Source organism: Denticeps clupeoides, chromosome 14, assembly GCF_900700375.1.
Source record: "Denticeps clupeoides chromosome 14, fDenClu1.1, whole genome shotgun sequence".
Lineage (NCBI taxonomy): Eukaryota > Metazoa > Chordata > Actinopteri > Clupeiformes > Denticipitidae > Denticeps > Denticeps clupeoides.
The window spans coordinates 15,128,109-15,150,156 of record NC_041720.1 but is presented as its reverse complement, the minus strand read 5'-3'; the positions used below and the strand labels follow the sequence as shown (position 1 = coordinate 15,150,156).

Below are 22,048 nucleotides of genomic sequence, written 5' to 3'. Positions count from 1 at the left end.
ACACACGCACACACACACACACACCGGCCTCAGTGCGAATAGTCCTGCAAGAACACGCAACAGGTACCGTGCTCACGGGGCCTGTCATTTAATACCGCAAGCCGTACAGTAGGCACCGCGGGCTTCAGGCTCTCCGGTGGGCGACTGTCTGCAAACGAGAAGAAAAGTTGAGGGAAGAGTGGAGAGAGAAGGAGGGGAACGTGGGAGGAGGAAAAAGCAGCCGCCGCTGCTCTCCATATGCTGCGGGGAGGAGACGGGCGAGCGAACGTGGCTGAGACTGGTTAACGCTCCATCCACATACACACCCCCCCCCCCCCCCCTTCTCATGACTCATGGGACCTCAGCTGCACCATCATCTCCGCCCCTCCTCCGAGTGCCAGGAAGAGCAGGCGAACCACGCGTCTCTCCACAAGGAGGAAAACAGAGAGAGGGAGAGAGAGAGAGAGAGAGAGACAGGAGAAGCCACAGAGGGCAAGGCGGCCCACTCCAACTTTTGGTGACATCACGGACTCATGATCCTGCCTCCTTGGGTGACAGTGTGTCGGAGGTGAGCAGAAAAAGAGCGTTTTAAGGCTGGTTGCCGCTGGGTGTCTGAGTGCGGAGCGCCGGGCTTCGACTCCCGAGCAACCACAGAACCACACGTGCGCCGGCTCCGGATTTTTCCCTTTTTTTTTTTTCTTCTCCCCGTTGACGCCGTCGCTGTTCCGGGGCCTAAATAGTTAATCGTCGCAGGTCGCCCGTGGGTTTAACTAGTAAGTAGCGCGTGCCTCAACCGCACTCTGCGGCTTACCCACCATCCACGAAGGCGGCGTGTGTCTGTAGCCGATGGTCGACTTTCGAACTTTGATTTCATTTCTTTTTTCCCTCTTTTGCTCGTTTATGCGGTTCTTCAAATTGTTGATGCGAAAAAGAAAGAACATTTTCTTATGGATGTCCCCCCCCCCCCCCACTTTTCGTTTCCATTGGCATGGTGAGTGCGCCTAGGCTAGAGCGCATCAGGGGTCATCGAAACCACAGAGGAACCAGAAGGCATCGGGCAAGCTACCCAACGCGGTGACGATGGCATCCAACAGCCTGTTCAGCTCGGTGACACCGTGTCAGCAGAACTTCTTCTGGGGTAGGTGACCTGATTCTGTAGGCGGTGGGGCTGAGACCACCGAAACCCCCCCCCCCAAAAAAAATCATTTACTTCATGTTAATGTTTACAAACGTTCGGGCGGACGTCCCCGTGTTTGGACAGCTCCGTGCGTCCAAACGGCAAGTTGAAAAAAAACCCGTCCTGTGGAGCACGAGACATGGAGACAGAACTATGATATTTTGGGGTGGGAATGATTATTCAAAAATGGGAATTTTTCCGCTGACTGACGTTTTATGATTTCGTATTGATCGGTGTCGCTATTGTTTTTCATTGTTGTGTCTGAAATGTGGTGAGATGCATTCGCACAGGTTTGTGGGTTTATTCTGTGTGCATTAATAACTTGGTAATTGCCGAGCGAACTTTACACAGATCTTGACAACCTTTAATTTTATGCCAAACCAACTCTCCGCTGGACCCCCTAACAAGGTTCTACCTGATCCAGAGCTTTACGGCTGTCCGTGGGCCCGTCCAAGTGGAAGAGGGCGTTTTAAATAGGTTTGGCATGTTCCGTGTCCAAACACAGCTGTACTAGCTTCGCTCCCCCGGCAGTGAAAGGTTAGCGCTCCCCGGGAGTGAGGAACAGGCGAAGCACTTCCAGCAATCAGCACCCCCCTATTACCACGTTAACCTCTGGCCTCTCCGTCTGCATCTGGTGCTCGAGCGGCGGCGGAGCGTGGCTGGGGCCAAGGCAGAGCGCCCTGCCGGCTGCAAATCTGCCTCGGCGTCGCTCTTTGACCCCCCGCTCCAACACCTCGGCTTCCTCGGCGCAGGCGTCTGACGGACACCAGAGCGGAGCTTTAAAACGAATCTATGTCAGCATACCACGCACATCAGCGAATTACAACTGGAATCTTCGTACGTGCACAACTCAGAGGGAGAGAGGATTTCAGATTTGAAATGAGGCAATTTGGGTTTAATTACAAAAAAGACGTTTTTTTTTTTTTTAGGCAATAGGGAGTGGACTAATTCTCAACATGTGTGGCATATGGTCTTATTCTGTAAACTCTTTTTTTCAGCTCTATCATCAAAAATATAACTACAGTATTGGCAATTAAACCAGGGTTGCAATTATCATTTAGTAAAACTGGGAGAGACAGCGTTGGGGGGGTAGAAACCTGATCAAAGGGAACCGGGCCGAGTGGTAAATGTTGGCGACTCCGTGCCAAAACCTTTTCAAATAATCCCGGATCGTGTGGAGAGAAGGCCGAGTGTGTTTCTAAAGGGGCAGCTTCTGTTGCATAAGGCGGCTTGTGAGCCCACCGTGGCTCTGTGGTTTTGTGGAGAGACTCCACCCATTTCATCGATACACAACCGAGCCAAGACGGGGCGAAGAAGCAAAGAAAAGCCTCTAAAAACATCACGTTCGAAGAGGGACGTGCGTGACAATTCAATTTCATCGCAACGTTTTGTGAGATTTGTCGTGGTTTTTATGCTATTTATAACACACGTACATATTATTCAGATTCCATGAATGGTGGCAGAGAAGTTAAAATATTGCTTCTTATTTTCTTCTGCATTGTGTCATGAATAAAAACCTAAATGGTTCTAGCTTCCAGGATGAACTGTCTATGTCTGTGGTGCGGTAATCAACCAGTGGTCAGGTAGATGCTTGTCACATTAAGACCGGTAAAGAGAGTCAGCAAAATCTAAATCTGTCCATGAGTACATTTCCATTTATCACTAATCTCTTTCAATCTATTCATCTATCTATTCATTTATATATATATATATATATAGAATGATCTATAATATTGTAAAATGTGCAATTTTTGGTAACATTTGCTGGGCCACGGCGCCTGCCTTGACAGTCTGACTTGAGGACCGAGGCTGACCTGCTTCGAGACCCGCGTTTGGATGCAAACAAGAGAGGCTGAAGCAAGCCGTAAACATTTCTTAGGAACGCTGCTGGCTACAGGCCCCTTTTTCCAAATTCCTGAGGTTCAGTTTCATCATTATGATAATAGCTCCTTCAGCGCATATTACACTGCTCTTCTCGCTCTCCTTTTTTTAAAATTTTTTTTATTCCACATGCCGAATGAAAATCAGCGTAGCGGTATTAAATCTCACTTGAAAATAAGCACAGATCTGTAATTAGTTAAATACTGCTGCGTAAGAAGACTTAAGGTCCATTACATTCGAGCTTAGAGGAAAGTTTAGAATATGCCAGATTAGTCTTGTAGAAATGCATACAGAAGAGATGAGATCTGCTACAGTAATTTTGGACGTTTAAAGCCGGAGCTTTAGAGTGAAAAGCTTTTAAGACAATGCAGAGCTATTATCCACTCTGAGGCCTTATAAGCCATTTATGCAATTATATTGCATCATGCTGCACCAATTAAGTTAACATAAAGTGATATTTTGACAGGAAGCAGACCGTATGTAGACATTTACATTATCCTATAAAAAAAAAAAAGTATTTTTTTTAATCTATGTTAATTTTATAAATTGAATTTATTTATTCAAAGTTTAATGCCAGGAACCCAAACATGTTGATTAACGTGTGAGTTATGAAACGCAACATTTGTATAATTCTTCATGTCGGACCGTTCTTGTTGTCATTAGCGAGTCACAGAAACTGTTCAGAAACTGGCTTTTGGATCTGTGGCCTCCAGAATCGTTTTCCGGGCCACCAGGTTCGCTGCCGACTGCAGCAGGTTTCACACTTTGTAATGAGAGGAGTGGTGCTTTGCTTTTTCTACATTGGAACCCTGAGCTTTGGGCTCATCAGACCAAAGAACCTTCTTCCACTGGGTCTCTGGCAAAGCATGTCCTGGTTTTGAGCATGTCCAACCATGGCCTGACTTCTGTGGACTTGGTTTTAAGGCAAAAAGGACCATTATTATTTATTGTTAACATGTGACCTCAATATGCTGAGGGTTGGTCCTGTTTGAATGACAAAGTCGCACGGTGCCAATTAGATTAATGCTCTTACTCATACAGAAACCAAAACCCTCGGATCACCCTCCACACTCATTGAAGACAGGAGGAAATTGAAATGAAAGAACAGTGAAAGAAAAAAATCACTCGGATTACCCGCCCACACTCCCTGTTACAAGGGGCAAAAGTTTTCAAATGGGACAGATCAAATGCCCACCCGAGGACAGGGACAACTGTATCGGACACCGACACCCACGCTGTAGGCTCTCGAGGTAACCCAATCGCGTCGAGCGCTGCGGACAATCGCGGCGAGCGTGGGTCGGGAAATTAATGGGCATCACCTCGTGTGTGACACAAGAGAGTGTGGCTCATCAAACACAGTCCGTCTGTTACATTATAGCCGTCCGCGTCATTGTCCCCAGCGCTTCTTCTCCTTCCGCCCTGCACTTTCATGTGTGACATCCTCATTGTCTTCAATCTACAGTGGATCCGGGAGGGCCCTGAGTCAGCATCTCGCCCACCCGTGACACAGCCGACAATCCATCTCAGTCTTTCAACTAAATAACTGGATAATCATTTTAGTGCAAATTTCTACGGTATACTTCATATTTCAGTCAAGCAACTTTAAATATAGTCTGATTCAGTTAATATGTGTGGGTTTAAATGTTCTTATCTGGATGCACCTGATTTGACAACCCTATATATTGTATGTACACTGCTCAAAAAATAAAGGGAATAAACTTAAACAACACAAGTCAATCACACTTCGGTGAAATCAAACTGTCAATCAATCAAACTGTCAATTGACAATCAGTTTCACATGACACAGCACACCAGGAGTTGGCGGATGTTTTAGTCCAAGTCTGGGAGTAGATCCCTCAGGACCATCCACCACCTCATCAGGAGCCCAGGCGTTGTAGGGAGGTCATACAGTCATGTGGAGGCCACACACACTACTGAGCCTCATTGTGACTTGTTTTTTAGGGACATCAAAGTTGGATCAGCCTGTAGTGTTTTTTTCCACTTTAACTTTGAGTGCGACCCCAAATCCAGGGTCGATACATGTAAATTTCATCCAGAATTTTTGTGTGATTTTGTTGTCAGCACATTCAACTATGTAAAGAACAAAGTATTTATTGAGGAAATTTCATTCATTCAGATCTAGGATGTCTTATTTCTGTGTTCCCTTTATTTTTTTGAGCAGTGTGTGTGTGTGTGTGTGTCTGTGTGTGTGTGTGTGTGTGCGCGCATGTGCACCAGAGCACACGCCGGTGTGCAGCTGCTAATTGCCTTTGAAGTAGAAGCAGAATAGTTTGAAGCAGTGGACTCTGGGTGAGTGCTGAAAGATTGTATTTTGCCGTTGCCAAGGGATTTTGACTAAGGCTGTCCAAAACAATGGCAGAAAGGGGATCTCGACAGCCATCGAGAACATCAAATGCTAGTGTCCCCGCAGGGATTTTAAACTCCACTGACAGTTATCAGATGACATGGTTATCATTATCCCCTAAATGTACGTTTTTTACCTTTTTCATGGCAAAAATCTTAATACACTGTCCATCTAAAAACAGCAACATGTACAACTGTGGAAAAGAGCAACAAAAGTGCACCAACAAACAACACTGATGAGAATTGATTTTACATAAATGATATGGCAGAATTAAATAGTACCAATTAAGGGTTACCATAGAGACCTGAACAGAAAATGGTAATATCTGTTTCTAAACAATAGATGGCATAGATGGCATTACAACTGACCAAAAACTGTATAAAGTGTTACATGATTAGACTGCCTACTTGTGAAGCAGCATGTAGTGCATTTTCAGGCCTCTGACTGCTTCACCGATTCATTTGGATCAACAATTTGTCATAAAATGCAACATTCAATCAGGATAAGACGCAACTGCAGTGGACGGGCTGAGTCCCCGTCCCCGTGGCCACCGTCCTGGGATGGACTTCCTGTAATTAGAATTCAGTTCTGGATACTCACTGAACGAAGGAATGATTGAGTTTTCATACCAAGTTCTCATTATCAAGTTCATATTATTGAAAAAAATTAATAAGATAGATGAGGCTGAAACAAGTATACTTAATAAGAATATTTCGTTCATTCAGATCTAGGGTGTCTTATTTTTGTGTTCCCTTTATTTTTTTTAGCAGTGTGCGTGTGTGTGTGTGTGTGTGTGTGTGTGTACTTGTACAATTATACAAGTATACTTGTTTCAGATGGTGCTTATATTTCTGTGCTTATATTTCTGTATCATTCTGGAACTAATGACCACTAAGAAACCAGTGAAGAGGACGAGGTCTGAGTGGCATTAACATTCTTTGCATGTTGCAGTGGGCATTTTAAGAGGCCGGGCACGTCCTTTCTGAGGAAGACACTTCAAAGTGGCAAATTTGAGTCACGACAAACACGTCCGTCTGTGGCCATGTGTTCCTTTATGAATGTGTGTGCATGCGTGCATGCGGAGGGCAAGCGGCATATTTTGATCTCATTTTCAGCCCAAACAACATAGCAGACATTTTCCTCAGGCAATTTAAGCGCATGCTTAAATCTCATTAAATATGACAAAAGCCAGCGAACAGATGCACTTCACACACACACACACACACACACACACAAAACTATTTCAACTGTGGGAAATCAGATAAAAACTAAAAACAACAAGGAGGTCCATACAGGACAATCAAACGTTTAATGCACGCCATAAATGACATTTCAGTAATCCTGTCTCAGTGTAATTTTAAACTTAAGAGCGAGGAAATAAATTTCCGTGCTTTTTCTGGGCATCCATTGTCTTCTAATAACTGTAGTCTTGAACTCAAAACAGACTTTCCCTTTGAAAAGCGAGAGAAAAAGAGAGAGACGAAGAGCGAGGCTCACACGAATTTGTGTTCTAAATGTGAAATAAAGCATTTCAAGGGTTGGTAGTATGGAATCACAATCCAACTCCCTCCCTGTAGTGTTTCTGGACCGAATGTTGCCAACCCACCCCTTTGCCCGCGACTCGTTGTCTCTTTTGTCTCACCCATGGACAGCCCAGTGGCCAATTCCCTGGGCTCTCCTCCTCCTGTGTCCCCACGCCCCGGCCATGACAAATTGGGTTTTATTGTGATAAAATGTTATATATAAACTCGATGAAAGCAATATTGTTTACTAGTGTAAGGATAAAAGCTCCCTCACGATTTAATTAATAAACAGAAAAACCCATGAAAACAAGACGTTTGCTTACATCTCGCTCTTTTTCATGTTCGCTTGTGAGACTTTCAGTTTCACTGCTGGCTTTTTAGTCACTCTACCCCATTTTATGTTTATGTTGCCTGAGGATTCCGACGGACTTATGGAACAGTTCTCCCAAGTGGGCGGGCCTTCGACTCATTGGCAGCAGATATTTGAGTGACAGCTTCGTTCCTCGCAATGCGTATATACGTAAAACGGGGTGGAGTGACTGAAAGGCCAGCAGTGAAACTGAAAAAAATCAAGCAGCGAAATTGAAAGTCTCACGAGCAAGACGCGAGATGTAAGCAAAAACGTAGGTTGTCAAAATTCCAAGCTCTTTTTTTACATTTTTGTTCGATATTAGCAACGTTTTGTTTCATTTTGCAGCTGTCACAAATTTGATTCCAAATCTTCTTCAAAACTCACATGACTACGAAGTGATTGTCCCCTGGGATGCCCTCCTCCTTCGAATTTGCCAGAATACTGGAAGCCATGAGTCTGATCCCGGCAGGCTTGTTGGGCCGTGCTGCTTTCGGGTCTGGGTGTGTTGGGGGTCCTTTCTCCCGTTTCACTGCTGGGACTGCTGGGAGTGGGAAGGGCAGTACGGTTAAGTTCACCACTAAATAAACACTCCACCGGGCTTCCCAATTATAGCCCAAGTGTCCTTCAGTGGCTGTTTTACTGCTGTAATGTGACCCAGCAAAATCATTTTCATGGGCGGTAGGACTTTGTGTGTGTGTGTACTGGCACCACGTCCCCCTCAGCCCCTTTAATGGGTACCTCGGCGTAAGTGATTGGGTCCTGTCTCTTTGCCAGCCGAGCCTGTGAACGGTAGCTGTTTAAGGTGTGCCAGCACAGGCACGAGGCCCTTCTGAGGTTAAAAACAAGCCGGTCTGATGCATTATAATGGAGCCTGATGTAGACCAAGCAGCCGGAGGGTACTGCTTTGTAATACCACATGTAATTACACATAATGAGATCGGTTTACCAGCTTCTCAGCGTGTTCCAATCACTTTAATGAAACAGATTAAGAACTCTTGAGTATATTGTTTATTACTGTAAATGCATAATTGGATTGATGGATTCCTGTTTTGTGGCATATTGATTGCTCATATGAATTGCATCCAATAACAATGATTTATATGTTATGAATTAATGAAACAGAAAGATCCTACTTCATAAACACAAAAAAAAAAAATTATTGAGCAATTGATTGAAAAGGCTAAATAAATGTTTTGGAGAAAAACGTATAGTACATAGGCCTGCTCTATGTACAGAAGGGATACATAATTTTATATCATTGAAAGTATTCACTGGATATTTTTAAGTGCACTTGCAAGCAGAAAAGAGCAAAATCAGCCGACGTGGGCTGTTAAAAAAACCCACAAAAAACAGCTCTCTAGCAACTCTAATATACATATACAGCATGATTTCCATTGAAATATTGTCCCACTGGGATTTGGGAAGTTAGGTAAACTGTCTTCTGTGGATTTCAGATGAAATTCTGTGTCATGAGGGAGAACAATCCAATAATTGCAAAGGGGAATCTTGAAAAATACTTAACGTTCTGAATGTAAAGTAAATGAAAGATCACAAATCTCAGGAGCAGTCTTGGCTTCTGAAGGAATTCTTGCCCTTCGCTGCACTGGCACTGAATCTTCAGTCAGTGTAAGTTGTAATGAAAATTTTAGTTTACAACTCTTTTTTGTTAAAATGCCTGTTTGTTCCTAAAACTGATGCAATTGGTGAAACAATCTGTAGCGCTATGTCCATCCATGCTGGTTGTCGGCCCATGATCTGTACCCGCTGCCACGTCCAGTAAAACTTTACTCGTATTCTGCTTCGATGGCTGACTCGCTCCAGATATTTCCAGATCAGGCATATGGATCCTGGTATTTTCTGCTCACCTGAAGCTACAAGAACTTCTATGAAGTCAGAGGATGGATTTTTTTTTTTTTTTCTAGGTCATGGAGTTCAGTCATTTGGCAGCTGCCTGTTATGGCTGACTGGAGCCTGGACCTCAGTCCGAAGGGAAACACTCCCAGATCTACCCAGCGCTCCCAGACAAACCCTCCTCTGCAACCATATCTCCACTCTTTACTTTCAGAAGCAATTTTGCTCAGTCATTTCCTCCCCCCTATCCGATTCGTCTTGTTGTGTTAACCGTCCTCCAAGTTGTACCAAGGACGTTAAGCTGTTTAGGTATTCCGTTACCGCTTTTCCTGGACTTTGCTAATAACCGTCGCCAGCTTCGTTCCTTCAAAGAATGAAAGGGTGGTCAAGCCCGTTTTCCTCAAGGGTGGATTTGGTTTCGTCCAGACAATGGTGGACTCTATATTTGCATTGAAAATATTGAAGCTCCAACTAGCCAAGTCACCCGGTCCTGCGAGCATTTTGACGTCCTGGAGTAATTCATTTAGTCGACTGCTGTGCGCGCGTCGCCATGCCGGGCCTCCCTTTTCCCTGCCTGAGCGGACGTCGAGCGGGTCTGCTTCACCAACCACGTTTTTTCTATGGGGGGCTCTGCTGGCCTGATTTACTGCCCCCCTGTTTTATCCCCTGCCTCTTCAAACACCTGGGGGCTGCCATTGGTTCCGCGGCTGAAGCCGTGCGGCCCGGGCCAAGCGCGCGAGGAGCCGGAGTGATAGGCGATAGCTCCCTCATGAGCCCAGCTCTGGACGCCTGCCTGCTTCACGTTGTCCTCCAGTTACTCTAGCCATCACGGCTGGCCATTATATGGCCAATTAATCATTCTCAATTGACTGCGGGACGAGGTGAAGTCCCCTCCCCTACATAAATCCGACATTCATTTTTTCACCCGGCACTCCGAATAGCGCTAAATGGCCGATGCTGCACACGAACTGCATGTCTTGCAGATGTATTATAAATATTTTTCTACTAGCATGGAAGTCTTACCATGTCAGAGGCAAAGTAGACCTCAGAGATACACAGAGAAAAGTGTGAAAGGGAAATCTGGCCATCTCAGTGATTTTTTTGGGTCCTTCTTAATCCAAAGGAAAGTCACAGAGGTGTAGAATCCAAGCCAATAATACTCAGTCTCTAGACTCTCCGATCCCAATTCATCCGTCAAAGGAAAGTATTCCTGGTGTTGTACCTAAACGCAATTCCTCTACAAATGTACAAATTTACATTTACAGCATTTATCAGACGCCCTTCTCCAGAGCGACTTACAATCAGTAGTTACAGGGACAGTCTTCTCCTGGAGACACTCAGGGTTAAGTGTCTTGCTCAGGGACACAATGGTATTAAGTGGGGTTTGAACCTGGGTCTTCTGGTACATAGGCGAGTGTGTTACCCAAAAGGCTACTTAATTATTCTGCGCTGTTCTGAACAATATTTGTATTATTTGTCTATTTGTCAGACATTTCTGGCCACAGATGACAAAGAAGACCTTGAATGAATGATTGTTTTATAGATTGGGTAAACTTTTTTCCCAGTCATGGTTATTAATGGTTAATGATGGTTACTGATGGTCAGTGATCACTTTTACCTTAAAATGGGAGAGGTGTCTTCCAGGATGAGGATACAAGACACAACCATCACTGAGTTGTTCGTATAATTATGGAATTATTAAACATGAATCGGATACTGTCTATCGTGGATTTATTACCATGCTTTCCCACAAGGATGGGGTTTTCGCAACCCTGCTTCCAGTAAGTCTTCTTTCCTACTCATCTCTCCAACTCATTATTGGGCCATAAAGAAACACCTGAGCCTACTTGAGGTAGGGATGGAGTAAAGACTTTTTGGCAGACGTTCCTCCTGGACCAGGGTTGGGAAACATTGAAGTGCAATATGGTGCAACTGGCTGCGATGAGAACATGACGTCCTAGTTTTAGACCCGAGCAAGGTGTGCTAGGTGTCACCAATGCTTTGTCGTCATTGTAACAAACATGCATTTAATTCTGCTTTTTCATGTAAGTTTCATTGGACAAAAAGTAATATTAAAAAGTCATGTGTTTAGAATAGTTGTATGTCATGTACACAGATGGGTTTTATGACTTTCGGCAGTGGTCAAAATACGCGAAAAAGGGAAGTCTTGTGCATGACTAACTGGATTAACCCAAAAATGCATGACGGGTGCTACCGTTGACAATTGACATGTCAACTGGCAATGCCTTTCACTGCATGTTGTACTGGTATAACACGTGACGAATAAATCTTGAAAATCTTGAATCTCTCTAACAGCATTAACATGAATGAAATGTCACCATGGACATTATTTTTCACTGTGGACAAAAATGACATTTCTTGTATCACAGCTGTAAAAGACTGTAATTCTGTCTTGTAAAATGTAACATGGACAGAATGCAGGTTTTTTTGGAAAAAAAAAACATTTCGTAATAAGTTTCACACATATTACGCTGGAGATCAAAGGTAATTGGTTGGCTGAGAACAGAAAAACTTGGGTTGAATGAGATTTTTTTTAATTGTGGAAAAACTAAATGTCCAGGACGTCCAGTTTTAAAACTTAAAACTTAAAACTTTCCTTCTCACTCATCCGCCCAGCCACACACAGAGCGGTGACAGTAGGCGGCCTACATGTAGGCGGTCATTTCAGCACCTGAGAGGTGGCTGGCTGGGGACCGAGCGGCATGGCATTTAATGGCAGCCTTCATCACATATTACCACCCTGCTTTTCCTCCGCCGCCCACCCTCCTACCACCCCCTTTTTTTTTTTTTTTTAACCACCGCCCTCACCCCACCCACCTCCGCTGGCTCCCCCTTCTTCTCCCAAACCACAGAAGTTCCTTTTCTGCTCCTATTTTTAAATACAAGTGATCTCAATTATGGACCTCCACGAAGGCTGAAGGCGGCAGACAGTAATGGCAATAAGAGGTAAAAGGAAATTGTCTTTGTTCCCCACCCCCTTTCTTCCTCCGCCTCCTCCTCTTCTCTGTCCCAGCCCTCATTTTTTTGTTTTTTTTTTTAGGGAAAAAACTGCCATGCTGCGGGTAACACTCCACATCACACACCAGCAAAATGATTTCCTTTTTCCGACTTCTTATCCTGGACATTTAGTTTTTCCACAATTAAAAAAAATCTCATTCAACCCAAGTGAGACATAAACACATATATTCCTTTATATACTGTGTGTGTGTGTGTGTGTGTGTGTGTGTGTGTGTGTGTGTGTGTGTGTGTGTGTGTGTGAACATACACATTCAGATTGTGTGTAAAATGGTTATGCAGACAAATGCCAAATCTAGATTTAGTTGTAGTAATTTGTTCAGGACGGCTTTTGACTGCCGTGTGTGTGCAGCGTGCTGACCTCAGCTACTGGTGTCTGGCAAGTCCACGTTCTGCAGCATCATCCCCCTAAACAGTAATGAGGTCACACGCAGTAATGACAAACAGTAATTATGGGCTTAGGTCAAATCGAGGGGTAGAGATGAGTCGTGGATGTCTTTCGGGTGAGGTAAAAAATATTAGTTCCTGCAGGTCATATATACATATATATTGGTCAAAAAAGTAATATATATATATATATATATATATAGAGAGAGAGAGAGAGAGAGAGAGAGAGAGAGAGAAAGAGAGTAATTTTTTTCTTTGCTGACCAATGATGACCAATATATACATATATATTGGTCAAAAAAGTTAATATATATATATATATATATATATATATATATAGAGAGAGAGAGAGAGAGAGAGAGAGAGAGAGAGAGAGAGAAAGAGAGTAATGTTTTTCTTTGCTGACCAATGATGCATTTGTATAAGCATGGAGGTTCCAAGGGCTTAAGTGTATCAAGAAACAAAACCCTGTGTGATACAACCCGGGTCCAGTTTTATAAGCACCGGTACTTTTCCTTTCTGAGCAACGAAGGAGGCAGACAGGCAGGGAGAGAGAGAGAGAGAGAGAGAGAGGAGAAAATCAGCACGAGTGCGACGTGTTACGTAATCCCCGACATTATGAATGTCAAAAGGAGTCGTTTGGATATCGTTACAGCCCGTGAGCAACGTCTGCTTTTGTTTTCCTCACCCGTCGACAATGGGCTGCTTTGTCTCATGTCATCCTGCTTAATGAGGTGAGGTTTGTGAGCCGAACGCGGCCCGGACTACTTGTCTGGCCCTGCAGACGCGCCCATTTTGGCGCCATTTTTTCATTCCGTAGAAGGCCACTCGACGCGAACCCGCCGATTGGCCGCGTCGCAGCATCCGTTGGACATGACTTCAGCCACGGTTCATTATCAAATCCACATGGCCGCATATCAGGCCCGACGTGGAAGCCTGGCCAGATTAGGTGGCGAAATGTGGTCAGTAGCAAACAGGAAGTCAGCGTTCCAGCTCGCTGCCGACGATTCCTGTAGCTTCCCCCGATGGGCCGTATTAACGGGCCTTCCTTTAATCGTACCGAGATCAAACGCCGTGGCACAAACTCGGGGCACAGGCGGGGACCGAAATGAAGGGGCGTGCTCACGTGCCCCCGCGCACATTTCGCGAGCAGATGGTGGCCATACTGTAGCACCAAGAAAAGTAGATGCAGATGTGACAAACGCGGTAAACACATAAACTGGACCACTCGTGAAACAATGAAAAAAAAACATTTTCTGATACCAATAATAATAATAATAATAATATTAATATTAAATAAAAGCCGTAAAGTGAGTCAAGCACAGTTGTTAAGCCACTGGGGCATCATTTCCGGATTCTGTGGAGAACATGCGTTTTCAGCATGGGCAAATTTAATACCATTATGAGTTTAATTACCACATCATAAAATTAGAGCTGACCTTTCATAAAACTGGAGGATGGAAGCCATTTTTTTTTCCCCTCAGTTGATCTGGGCGGACGAAGAACGTAACTCAATCGCTCACTTGTAAGAGACGGAAAGGAAGGAAGGGAAAGAAAAGCGCAACCAACCCCTTCGCAACCAATTGCCAGATGCACGTCTGCACGGGGCTTTCTTTGCTTATGGCTGTAGGCCCCCTCAGGACACCACCCACACACTGCCATGCCCACACATCCACCCACGGCCTCGCGTTGGGGGCGTGTCTGCTGTCCTTCCGACGGCCCTCCCGTCTACGCCCCGAGTGTGTGTGTGTGTGTGTGTGTGTGTAGCGTGTGTGTTCTGGCTCTGTCCCCTTGTCCTGAATCTGCCCTTTGCTGAGTGACGCTGAGCAAACGCCGGCTGATGGCCGGAGCGCCCGTCTTCGCTTGTTCTGAATATTTTGCTGAAAATCCACATTGCGTCACACCCAGCCTGTGCTGTCATCACCCAGAACCACACAAAAACACAGGTACCAGGGTTGTCCACACAGAAAATTGTGATTGTGTCATTTTCCAAGAGCTGAAAATGTATGATTGTCCACCTCAGAGAAAAGCCACAGGACAAAAGTGCAATGTTGCAAAAAAGAAATCATCAAAAGAGGATTTTGCCATTTTGTGATAATAGCAATGACCTTCAACTCAGGAAATTGTTATGAATACCGCACAATCAGCACTAACTTATGTGCAAATTTTACAAATAATTCTCACTTCTCTCTGAATAATTCTCACCTCTCTCTGCCAACCACAGCAGGCCGACCGACGCCCCCTCCAATATATGCATGCAATATATTGCAATATCCATATCCATATATCAATAAGTTCCTTTTTTTTTTTATTCCAGTTAACAAAATGCTAGCCTAATTGCTAGTGAAAGTAAAGTGATTGTCTTTGTGAAACACCGCAGCACAGCATGTGGTGGCACATTGAAATGTGTCCTCTGCTTTTAACCATCACCCCTGGTGAGCAGTGGGCAGCCATGACAGGCGCCCGAGGAGCAGTGTGTGGGGATGGTGCCTTGCTAAAGGGGACCTCACTGGCACCTTGGCGGATCGGGATTCGAACCGGCAAACTTCTGATTACGGGGTCACTTCCTTAACCACTAGGCCACCACTGCCCTAATAAAGCAAAAAAAAAAATTTGATCATGTGCGTATGATTTAATATATCTTCCAATGCAGTAAAATGTATTGTAAGTGCATGTGGTGCAGCCCACCTGACTTCAGCACACAGATCAGGTGGATCGCCATATGTGTGGCATGAATGTCGCGCTACCGACTAATTTTTGCTGAGGACAGATCTGTTTCATTCTCACTGCAGCCTGTTCCGTTTGGCTTTTAAAAGGAAAGCAAAAAGCATGTTATTTTCACCTGCAAAAAGATCCCTGAAAACACCAAAGCATGCATGCTTTTTTTTTATTGGTTATGTAGGGCCACAACAGACCACCAAAGGCCCAAGGGACCGATTTCTAATCCATACACCCATCATTTGGTTACAATGTGTTCTATTAAAGCACTTTTTTGACCTTGAAAGTAAACCCATGTCTCAAACTAGGTTTTGGATGTGTGAATCCCGGCAGTATTTTTGGGGCAGTGGTGGCCTAGCGGTTAAGGAAGCGGCCCCGCCAAGGTGCCACTGAGGTGCCACTGAGCAAAGTACCCTTCCTTCAGTGGCACCTTGGCGGATCGGGATTCGAACCGGCAACCTTCTGATTGCGGGGGGGGCGCTTCCTTAACCACTAGGCCACCACTGCCCCTGATGGTTAAAAGCAGAAGTGCTGCAGTGTTTCACATAGACAATCACGTCACTTCCACTTTCAATACATAAAATCAGGCTTAAAAAAAAATGGAGGTCGTGACCTTGTAAAGTGCAGGTCACTGTTGGCCGCCATGACGGCAGATGCCGGTCAGGCCCCATTCTTACCAGAACAAAGGCGGCTCTGTGGAGCGCGTGCAGAAGTAACCGTACTTTGCTCTGCGCGGTTCAACGGGATCAACAGCGCGCGTGCTTTAGTGTTTATGAAATATTATGACAGGGCCAGGATGTAATTATATGATTTTGCGGCGGGGTGATGCCGGCGCTGCCGCCGCGTGCCGCTGAGGCTCGGCGGCAGTGTGCCTGATTGGCTCCAGCTATTTGGGAGTTTGGGAGTGAGATTCTCCCATCAGAAGGGAGAGGTTGCCATCTACAGCATCTGGATGGTGGAAATGCCATCTTCACAACGAGCAGGACAAACGTAAAGGGAAGTGCGAGTCCTGTTCCGCAAGTCATGGAAATGTGGGTGCTTTCATGCAGGGAAAGTCATTCATCGTTCAACTAAAAGTGGGCGCATTAAAAAACAAACGGTTGATGAGAGAACATGCGCTGAAAAAAAAGGCCTCCTCCAGATGTCTTTTCATTATGTCTCACCCCCAGGAATTATCTCAGCGTGCCTCTCGGTGACTCAAACCTTTCTCAGACAGCGATGTGGACGTTTCCTCGCCTGGCCCTCCAGAAAGGTGGAAGTTCTTGCCTGGAACGGGCTTCCAGCGGGGAAGTTTCCGAACGTTCAGGCTGTTCGCGTTGTGCAGCAGAAAAGCGGAGCGAGGTCACGCTGACATGCGAGGGAATCGTCGGGCCCGGCCCAACACGTGTCACTCTGTGAGTCACGCAGAAACGAGGCAAATCCAACTAATCTTAAAGTAAACTTTAAACGGTGTAGAGGAAGTTGGGGCTGTCGGTGCGGCTGTCGGTAAATGGTGGTAGTAGCCTAGTGGGTAACACACTCGCCTGTGAACCAGAAGACCCAGGTTCAAATCCCACTTACTACCATTGTGTCCCTGAGCAAGACAGTTAACCCTGAGTGTCTCCAGGGGGGGACTGTCCCTGTAACTACTGATTGTAAGTCGCTCTGGATAAGGGCGTCTGATAAATGCTTTAAATGTAAACTTGAGGTATATTTGAGCCTTTTGGAGGTTCTGGAAAGGATCACATTTTGCCACAAGGACTGTAAACCTATTGTGGGCATATAATATTTAAAGTGTGACTTGTAGTGTGTGTGTGTCATAGAAAGAATCCGAAAGACATCTTAAAATTTACGAGCCTGGTTCTCGCGTGTAGTGCTGGGTGTGTCCATCATTTCTGATTTACGACGGTCTGGAGCTGTCGAAGTGAATAATGTTGTTGGCAAATTACTCTAGGTGGGGAAATTGTACCACGTGGCTTAAGGGCAATTACTGGTTGTTGATGTGTGTGTGTGTGTGTGTGTGTGTGTTGGGTGGGACTACTTCAAAAATCACGAAAAAGTAATTAAAGAAATATGCAAAACTTTTTTTAATAATAATAATTATTATTATTATTTAATATTACAGATAATCACCACCGCACCGCGTTGCGCCGCGTTGCGCCGCTGCAGACGTCACGTGATTAAGTGGCATCAGCATAATGATCTCCCGATGCTGCAGCTATATAAACCACAAAAAGCCCCGACGCGAGGAATCCTGCCTTCAAAGCGCAAACCGCACTCGGAGGGGCGACGAGACGCTTGGCCGACCCGACGTGTTCCAGTCCCGCTTTTCTTTTCTTTTCTTTTCTTTTCTTTTTTTTTTATCAACTTTTACGACCTCAGCAGCGCGCGGCCGTTCGCGGCGAGCGGTTCTCGTGCTGCGCGTTTGGAGACGCTTTTTACGCACGTTTCGCGCAAAGCTCGCCGTCTCTTCTAGGGACATTTAAGACAAAGGAGAGTCGAGTGTTCCTTGCGGGACAAAAAGAAAAGGACTTTTACGACTTTTGTGGATTTTTCCCCCTTCTTCTCAGTATGTCCAGCGCCTTTGACGCCGACTTCCCGGGACAGCGCGGCTGAGACAAACTCTCTTTTTTCCCCCGGGTGTAATTCACGCCGTTGCGATGCGTATTCCCGTAGATCCCAGCGCCGGCCGGAGGTTCAGCCCCCCGTCCAGCAGCCTGCAGTCGGTCCCGGTCAAGATGGGCGACGCGGGCGGCGCCGGCGCGCAGCAGGACGCCGCGGTGCCGCGGCTGCGCTCGCAGGAGAACCGCTCCATGGCCGAGATCATCGCCGACCACCCGGCCGAGCTGGTCCGCACCGACAGCCCCAACTTCCTCTGCTCCGTGCTGCCCTCGCACTGGAGGTGCAACAAAACCCTGCCCGTGGCGTTCAAGGTACGAACTTTACTTTCGGAGTAAGAACAGGAACCGGACTTGTTTGCAGGTGAACAGGTGGCTTTGGGTCTTCGTCAATGACAATTTATGACACTAATCGAACATACAGTAGCAACATGCAGGCACGTTCGTCAATAATTTGGCATATTTTGTCACACTTTGCTTGGTAATGATGAGCGCTTGGTGTAAGTCTGGTGTAGGCCGAGCATTTTAAGAACGTGTAGCCACCATTTAATCCGAGAACGCAATAAAAATGGTTCTTTTCTGTGGAAATGAGGCTGATCGTTGAACTGTTTGCAGTATTTGAAATGATTCACTTTTAGATTTGTTCAACGTTGTAATAATGTATTATTATGTGCCAATGCTGTAACATTATTGTATTACATGTATCAGACTGTAACTCAGTTCGTCACACATGGAAAGAATGAAATGGCAGCGCATATGACGTGTGATTTGATTTCTTAAGAAAATAATTTCTTCTTTTCAAAATTCATGGCTATATTTTCTTTAAATACCGGAACGTGAACGTGTTCCCACTAAGGTCAAGTAGACCTGTTTCAGGCCCAACAGTTACAGGCTGCTTTCCTCTCCAGGTCGTGGCCCTGGGGGAGGTTCCTGACGGGACGGTTGTCACGGTGATGGCTGGGAACGATGAGAACTACTCGGCAGAATTGAGGAATGCCTCCGGTGTCATGAAGAACCAGGTCGCCCGATTTAATGACCTGCGCTTTGTGGGAAGGAGTGGACGAGGTCAGTCCGGGGTCTGATGGCACAGTGATAGTCTTTACGCTGTTTTTTTTTTTTTTTTTTTACAATGCTTTTACAATATTACATGAGTATTAAACCTTTTTAAACCAGCATCAAAACTAGATAACCTTTTTTTTTGGCTACATGTTTCCTACCTGTGGCCAGATTGTGGACAGTTCTGGTACCAATACGCATTTTGTGCTACTCAGTCCTATCAAACACCAGGATGCACTGTAATGGCAATATATTCTATGTCCTAAATCAGACTAATCTTTTCATTAAAAAAGTATTCCATTCTTCATCTATTTCTCCTTATTATTAATATTAGCAGTAGTAGTTGTAGTATTTCATACAGTCTTTAAATCATATCCCTAGTTTACGTTTATGCAATAATAACATGCAATAAAAAAAGTGTTTGTTAAGATGAGCGTACATAGGACCTAAAGTAATTTTTCAATGTTAATTAGCAAATAAAATATCTAAGTGAAGTGAACATTGTTTTGTATTTGTTCATATTTATTACTTTTTTTATAGTATAGGTCCATGTTTTGGTAACCGCCACAGTCACTGACATTCTGGCATTATTTTTGTTGCTTCAGTTTCTGTAATGACCACGCCTTTATTTTGAAGTTAGGCACTGTGGGCGTGGCCGAGCCAGTGCCTTTGTACTAATTAAACACAGATCAAATTGTGCCCTTCTGGCCCTGAACCACTGCACAGTACCCCACTATTGGTCAGATCCAGAAGTGGCCCATGGAAGGGGACTCTTGTTAGCATTGTTGGCGTGGCCACGTGCTTTTACAGCCCTGTTCCACCGTTTTGGTTTTGCTGCTTGTTGAGTGGTTATTTACTCCAATTCATCCCTAGACGTATTTTTTTTGTGGGGGGGTGCTGCTAATGAGAATGCAGGACAGTCCCAGAACAAGCAGCGTCTGTTTGCTGACTGACTTGGATCAGTTACAAGCTGCCATACTAGAGTAACCACATCAGAGCACCCCGACAAGCATGCTGCACGTTAAGCCGCACGCTCATTTACTTTGTCTGATGAGGTGTCTCTCTCTCTCTCTCTCTCTCTCTCTCTGTGTGTGTGTGTGCACGGTCAGTTTACGTGGAAGGAGAAAAGTCAATAGATAGGATTCACCACAGTCTGTTAAGCGGTTGCTGCGGAGTGTGTGTGCGCTAGATCAACTGTCATCACATGCAATGGAGCGTAAAGCGCCGATGATTGTGATCGACAGCACTTTTATTTTTTTCTTGCTTTGTTGTCTCAGCACAGTGTGTCCGTACAGTCTCAGCTGGTTTTGCATGATTCATCATACTCATTGTCCCCTCTGGCTAGGGCCATGCCCTAAAGTTTTATATCACACCCCACTGTCACAGTATTTACCACAGTATGCAAAATCTTAAACAATTAATTCATACTCATTGTCCCCTCTGGCTAGGGCCATGCCCTACAGTTTTAGATCACACCCCGCCGTCGCAGTATTTACCACGCTATGCAAAAACTTACACAATTAATTTGCAGGGGTTAATTTGTACAACTAAATTTCTAATTAATAAAGAAAAAGTAGTGACCTCTAAACCATACATTCTCAAAAGACAAAATCATGGACGCAGGATCATGGTTGCTAAATGCACATATATTGTTTCTGCCTAAACCTGTTCTAAAAGGTATTCTACATCAGTATGCTTAATACTTGTAATAATTTTAATAATTTTGCATTCTGTTGTTTGTTAACTCTTTATTTTAAGAATAGAAAAAGCCAAGCTGCTCCCATGCTTGGTGTTTCACCCGTCGATTTCGCCGGTTATTTCTCCAGCTTGCACAGCCGGCCGTACACAGATCCGTGGCGAATCCACCGTAGAACCATAGGCTGTTCACCACAGAATCCAGCACGATGTACGCTCAGCTTGTACGGCAGCGTAATGTGCACGGTATCCAGTTTCAGACAGGCGGTATGTCAGAGCGATTTTGTTCACACGGGAGTGACATTAGAGATAGGCCTGGCTGATACCCAGCCCTCTGTTACTAGTGACGAGTTGGAATATGAACTTGAAGTACGACATTTGAGTTTCTAAATGTGTGTCTACTTTAAAGACACAAGTGTGTCTTTGGTGTCGTTCCAGAAAATGAATATTGCACATTTGCACAAAATATCGCCCATACAACTTAAAATAATGAGCCATGCGTGTTCTATATACTGGATCTATAATGTATTGTCTTCAAACACAAAATATATATACTGAGAAGGCTGAGTTGTTTTTTATGGTAATCCTCTTCGAATTGCACTAGCCAGTAGACTTTTTAAATGCGTATCGAAAGAGGTTTTCTGCTCTATCCAACGCTCAGGCAGACATATTGAAACGATTGTCTATGGTAAACATCATTATGGAACAAATTAGGCTGGAGTATCCCTTTAGGCCTAAAACATCACCCTGTCGGTTGCTATCCATGCAGGCCCAGCAGGCCCGGCGTCCTTAAGGAGCCGCAGCCAAGTCTTGCCCTTACAGTGTGTGGCATCGAGGGCAACAGTGCATGTAGACCACCAGCTGTTCACACAGTTGCCATGGTGCCCCACCCACTTCTTCCTGTCTCCACGAGGGTCCGTTTGCAGACGTGACGTGAGAACGGTTAAACCTCCGTGCTAATCCTACTTTCCCTCCCGAAGGCTTCTGTCTAGAACTAAAGAATGGACCAAGGTCACACGTTTGAACCTCCTTCTCTGAGGCAGGCGCATAAACCCGGAGTACTTTTTTCATCCCCCACCAAACCTGTGGGCATGTGCAGAAGGAATTGTCGGCTAACCATAATTCCAGTGCCCGTTCCCTCAGTGAATTTGCACAGGGCTGTCCTGGGCCTGGGCCCAACGTCTAATTTTGCTTCTGTGTGTCTCTGCAGGGAAAAGTTTCACCCTGACGATCACTGTGTTCACCAACCCACCTCAAGTAGCCACTTACCACAGAGCCATCAAAGTCACCGTGGACGGACCACGCGAGCCAAGGAGTGAGTAACTTCTAAAAAAAAAAATGTGTGTATAACGTTGTCAACCGTAGCTAAAAGAGGCTAACATAGATAATATCTAGTAAAATTCAGGTTGTTATCGCCGATACTGATCAGAT

The 22,048-nt window shown here is 45.1% G+C and overlaps 1 protein-coding gene across 2 annotated transcripts in view; it reads left to right on the top strand.

Moving 5' to 3' along the window:
* The first annotated feature begins 431 nt into the window (after positions 1–431).
* The window catches only part of runx2b (RUNX family transcription factor 2b), a 37,753-nt gene continuing 16,136 nt past the window's right edge, over positions 432–22,048 (top strand). Inside the window, exons 1-5 of one of the 2 annotated variants that reach the window (XM_028953073.1) lie at positions 432–547; positions 976–1,117; positions 17,925–18,181; positions 18,775–18,931; positions 21,828–21,932. In XM_028953073.1, the coding sequence (XP_028808906.1) occupies positions 1,060–1,117; positions 17,925–18,181; positions 18,775–18,931; positions 21,828–21,932 (577 nt within the window). In that variant the 5' untranslated portion in view covers positions 432–547; positions 976–1,059. Of the gene's footprint in view, positions 753–975; positions 1,118–17,924; positions 18,182–18,774; positions 18,932–21,827; positions 21,933–22,048 lie in introns of both variants that reach the window. The other variant, XM_028953074.1, reaches the window with a different exon arrangement.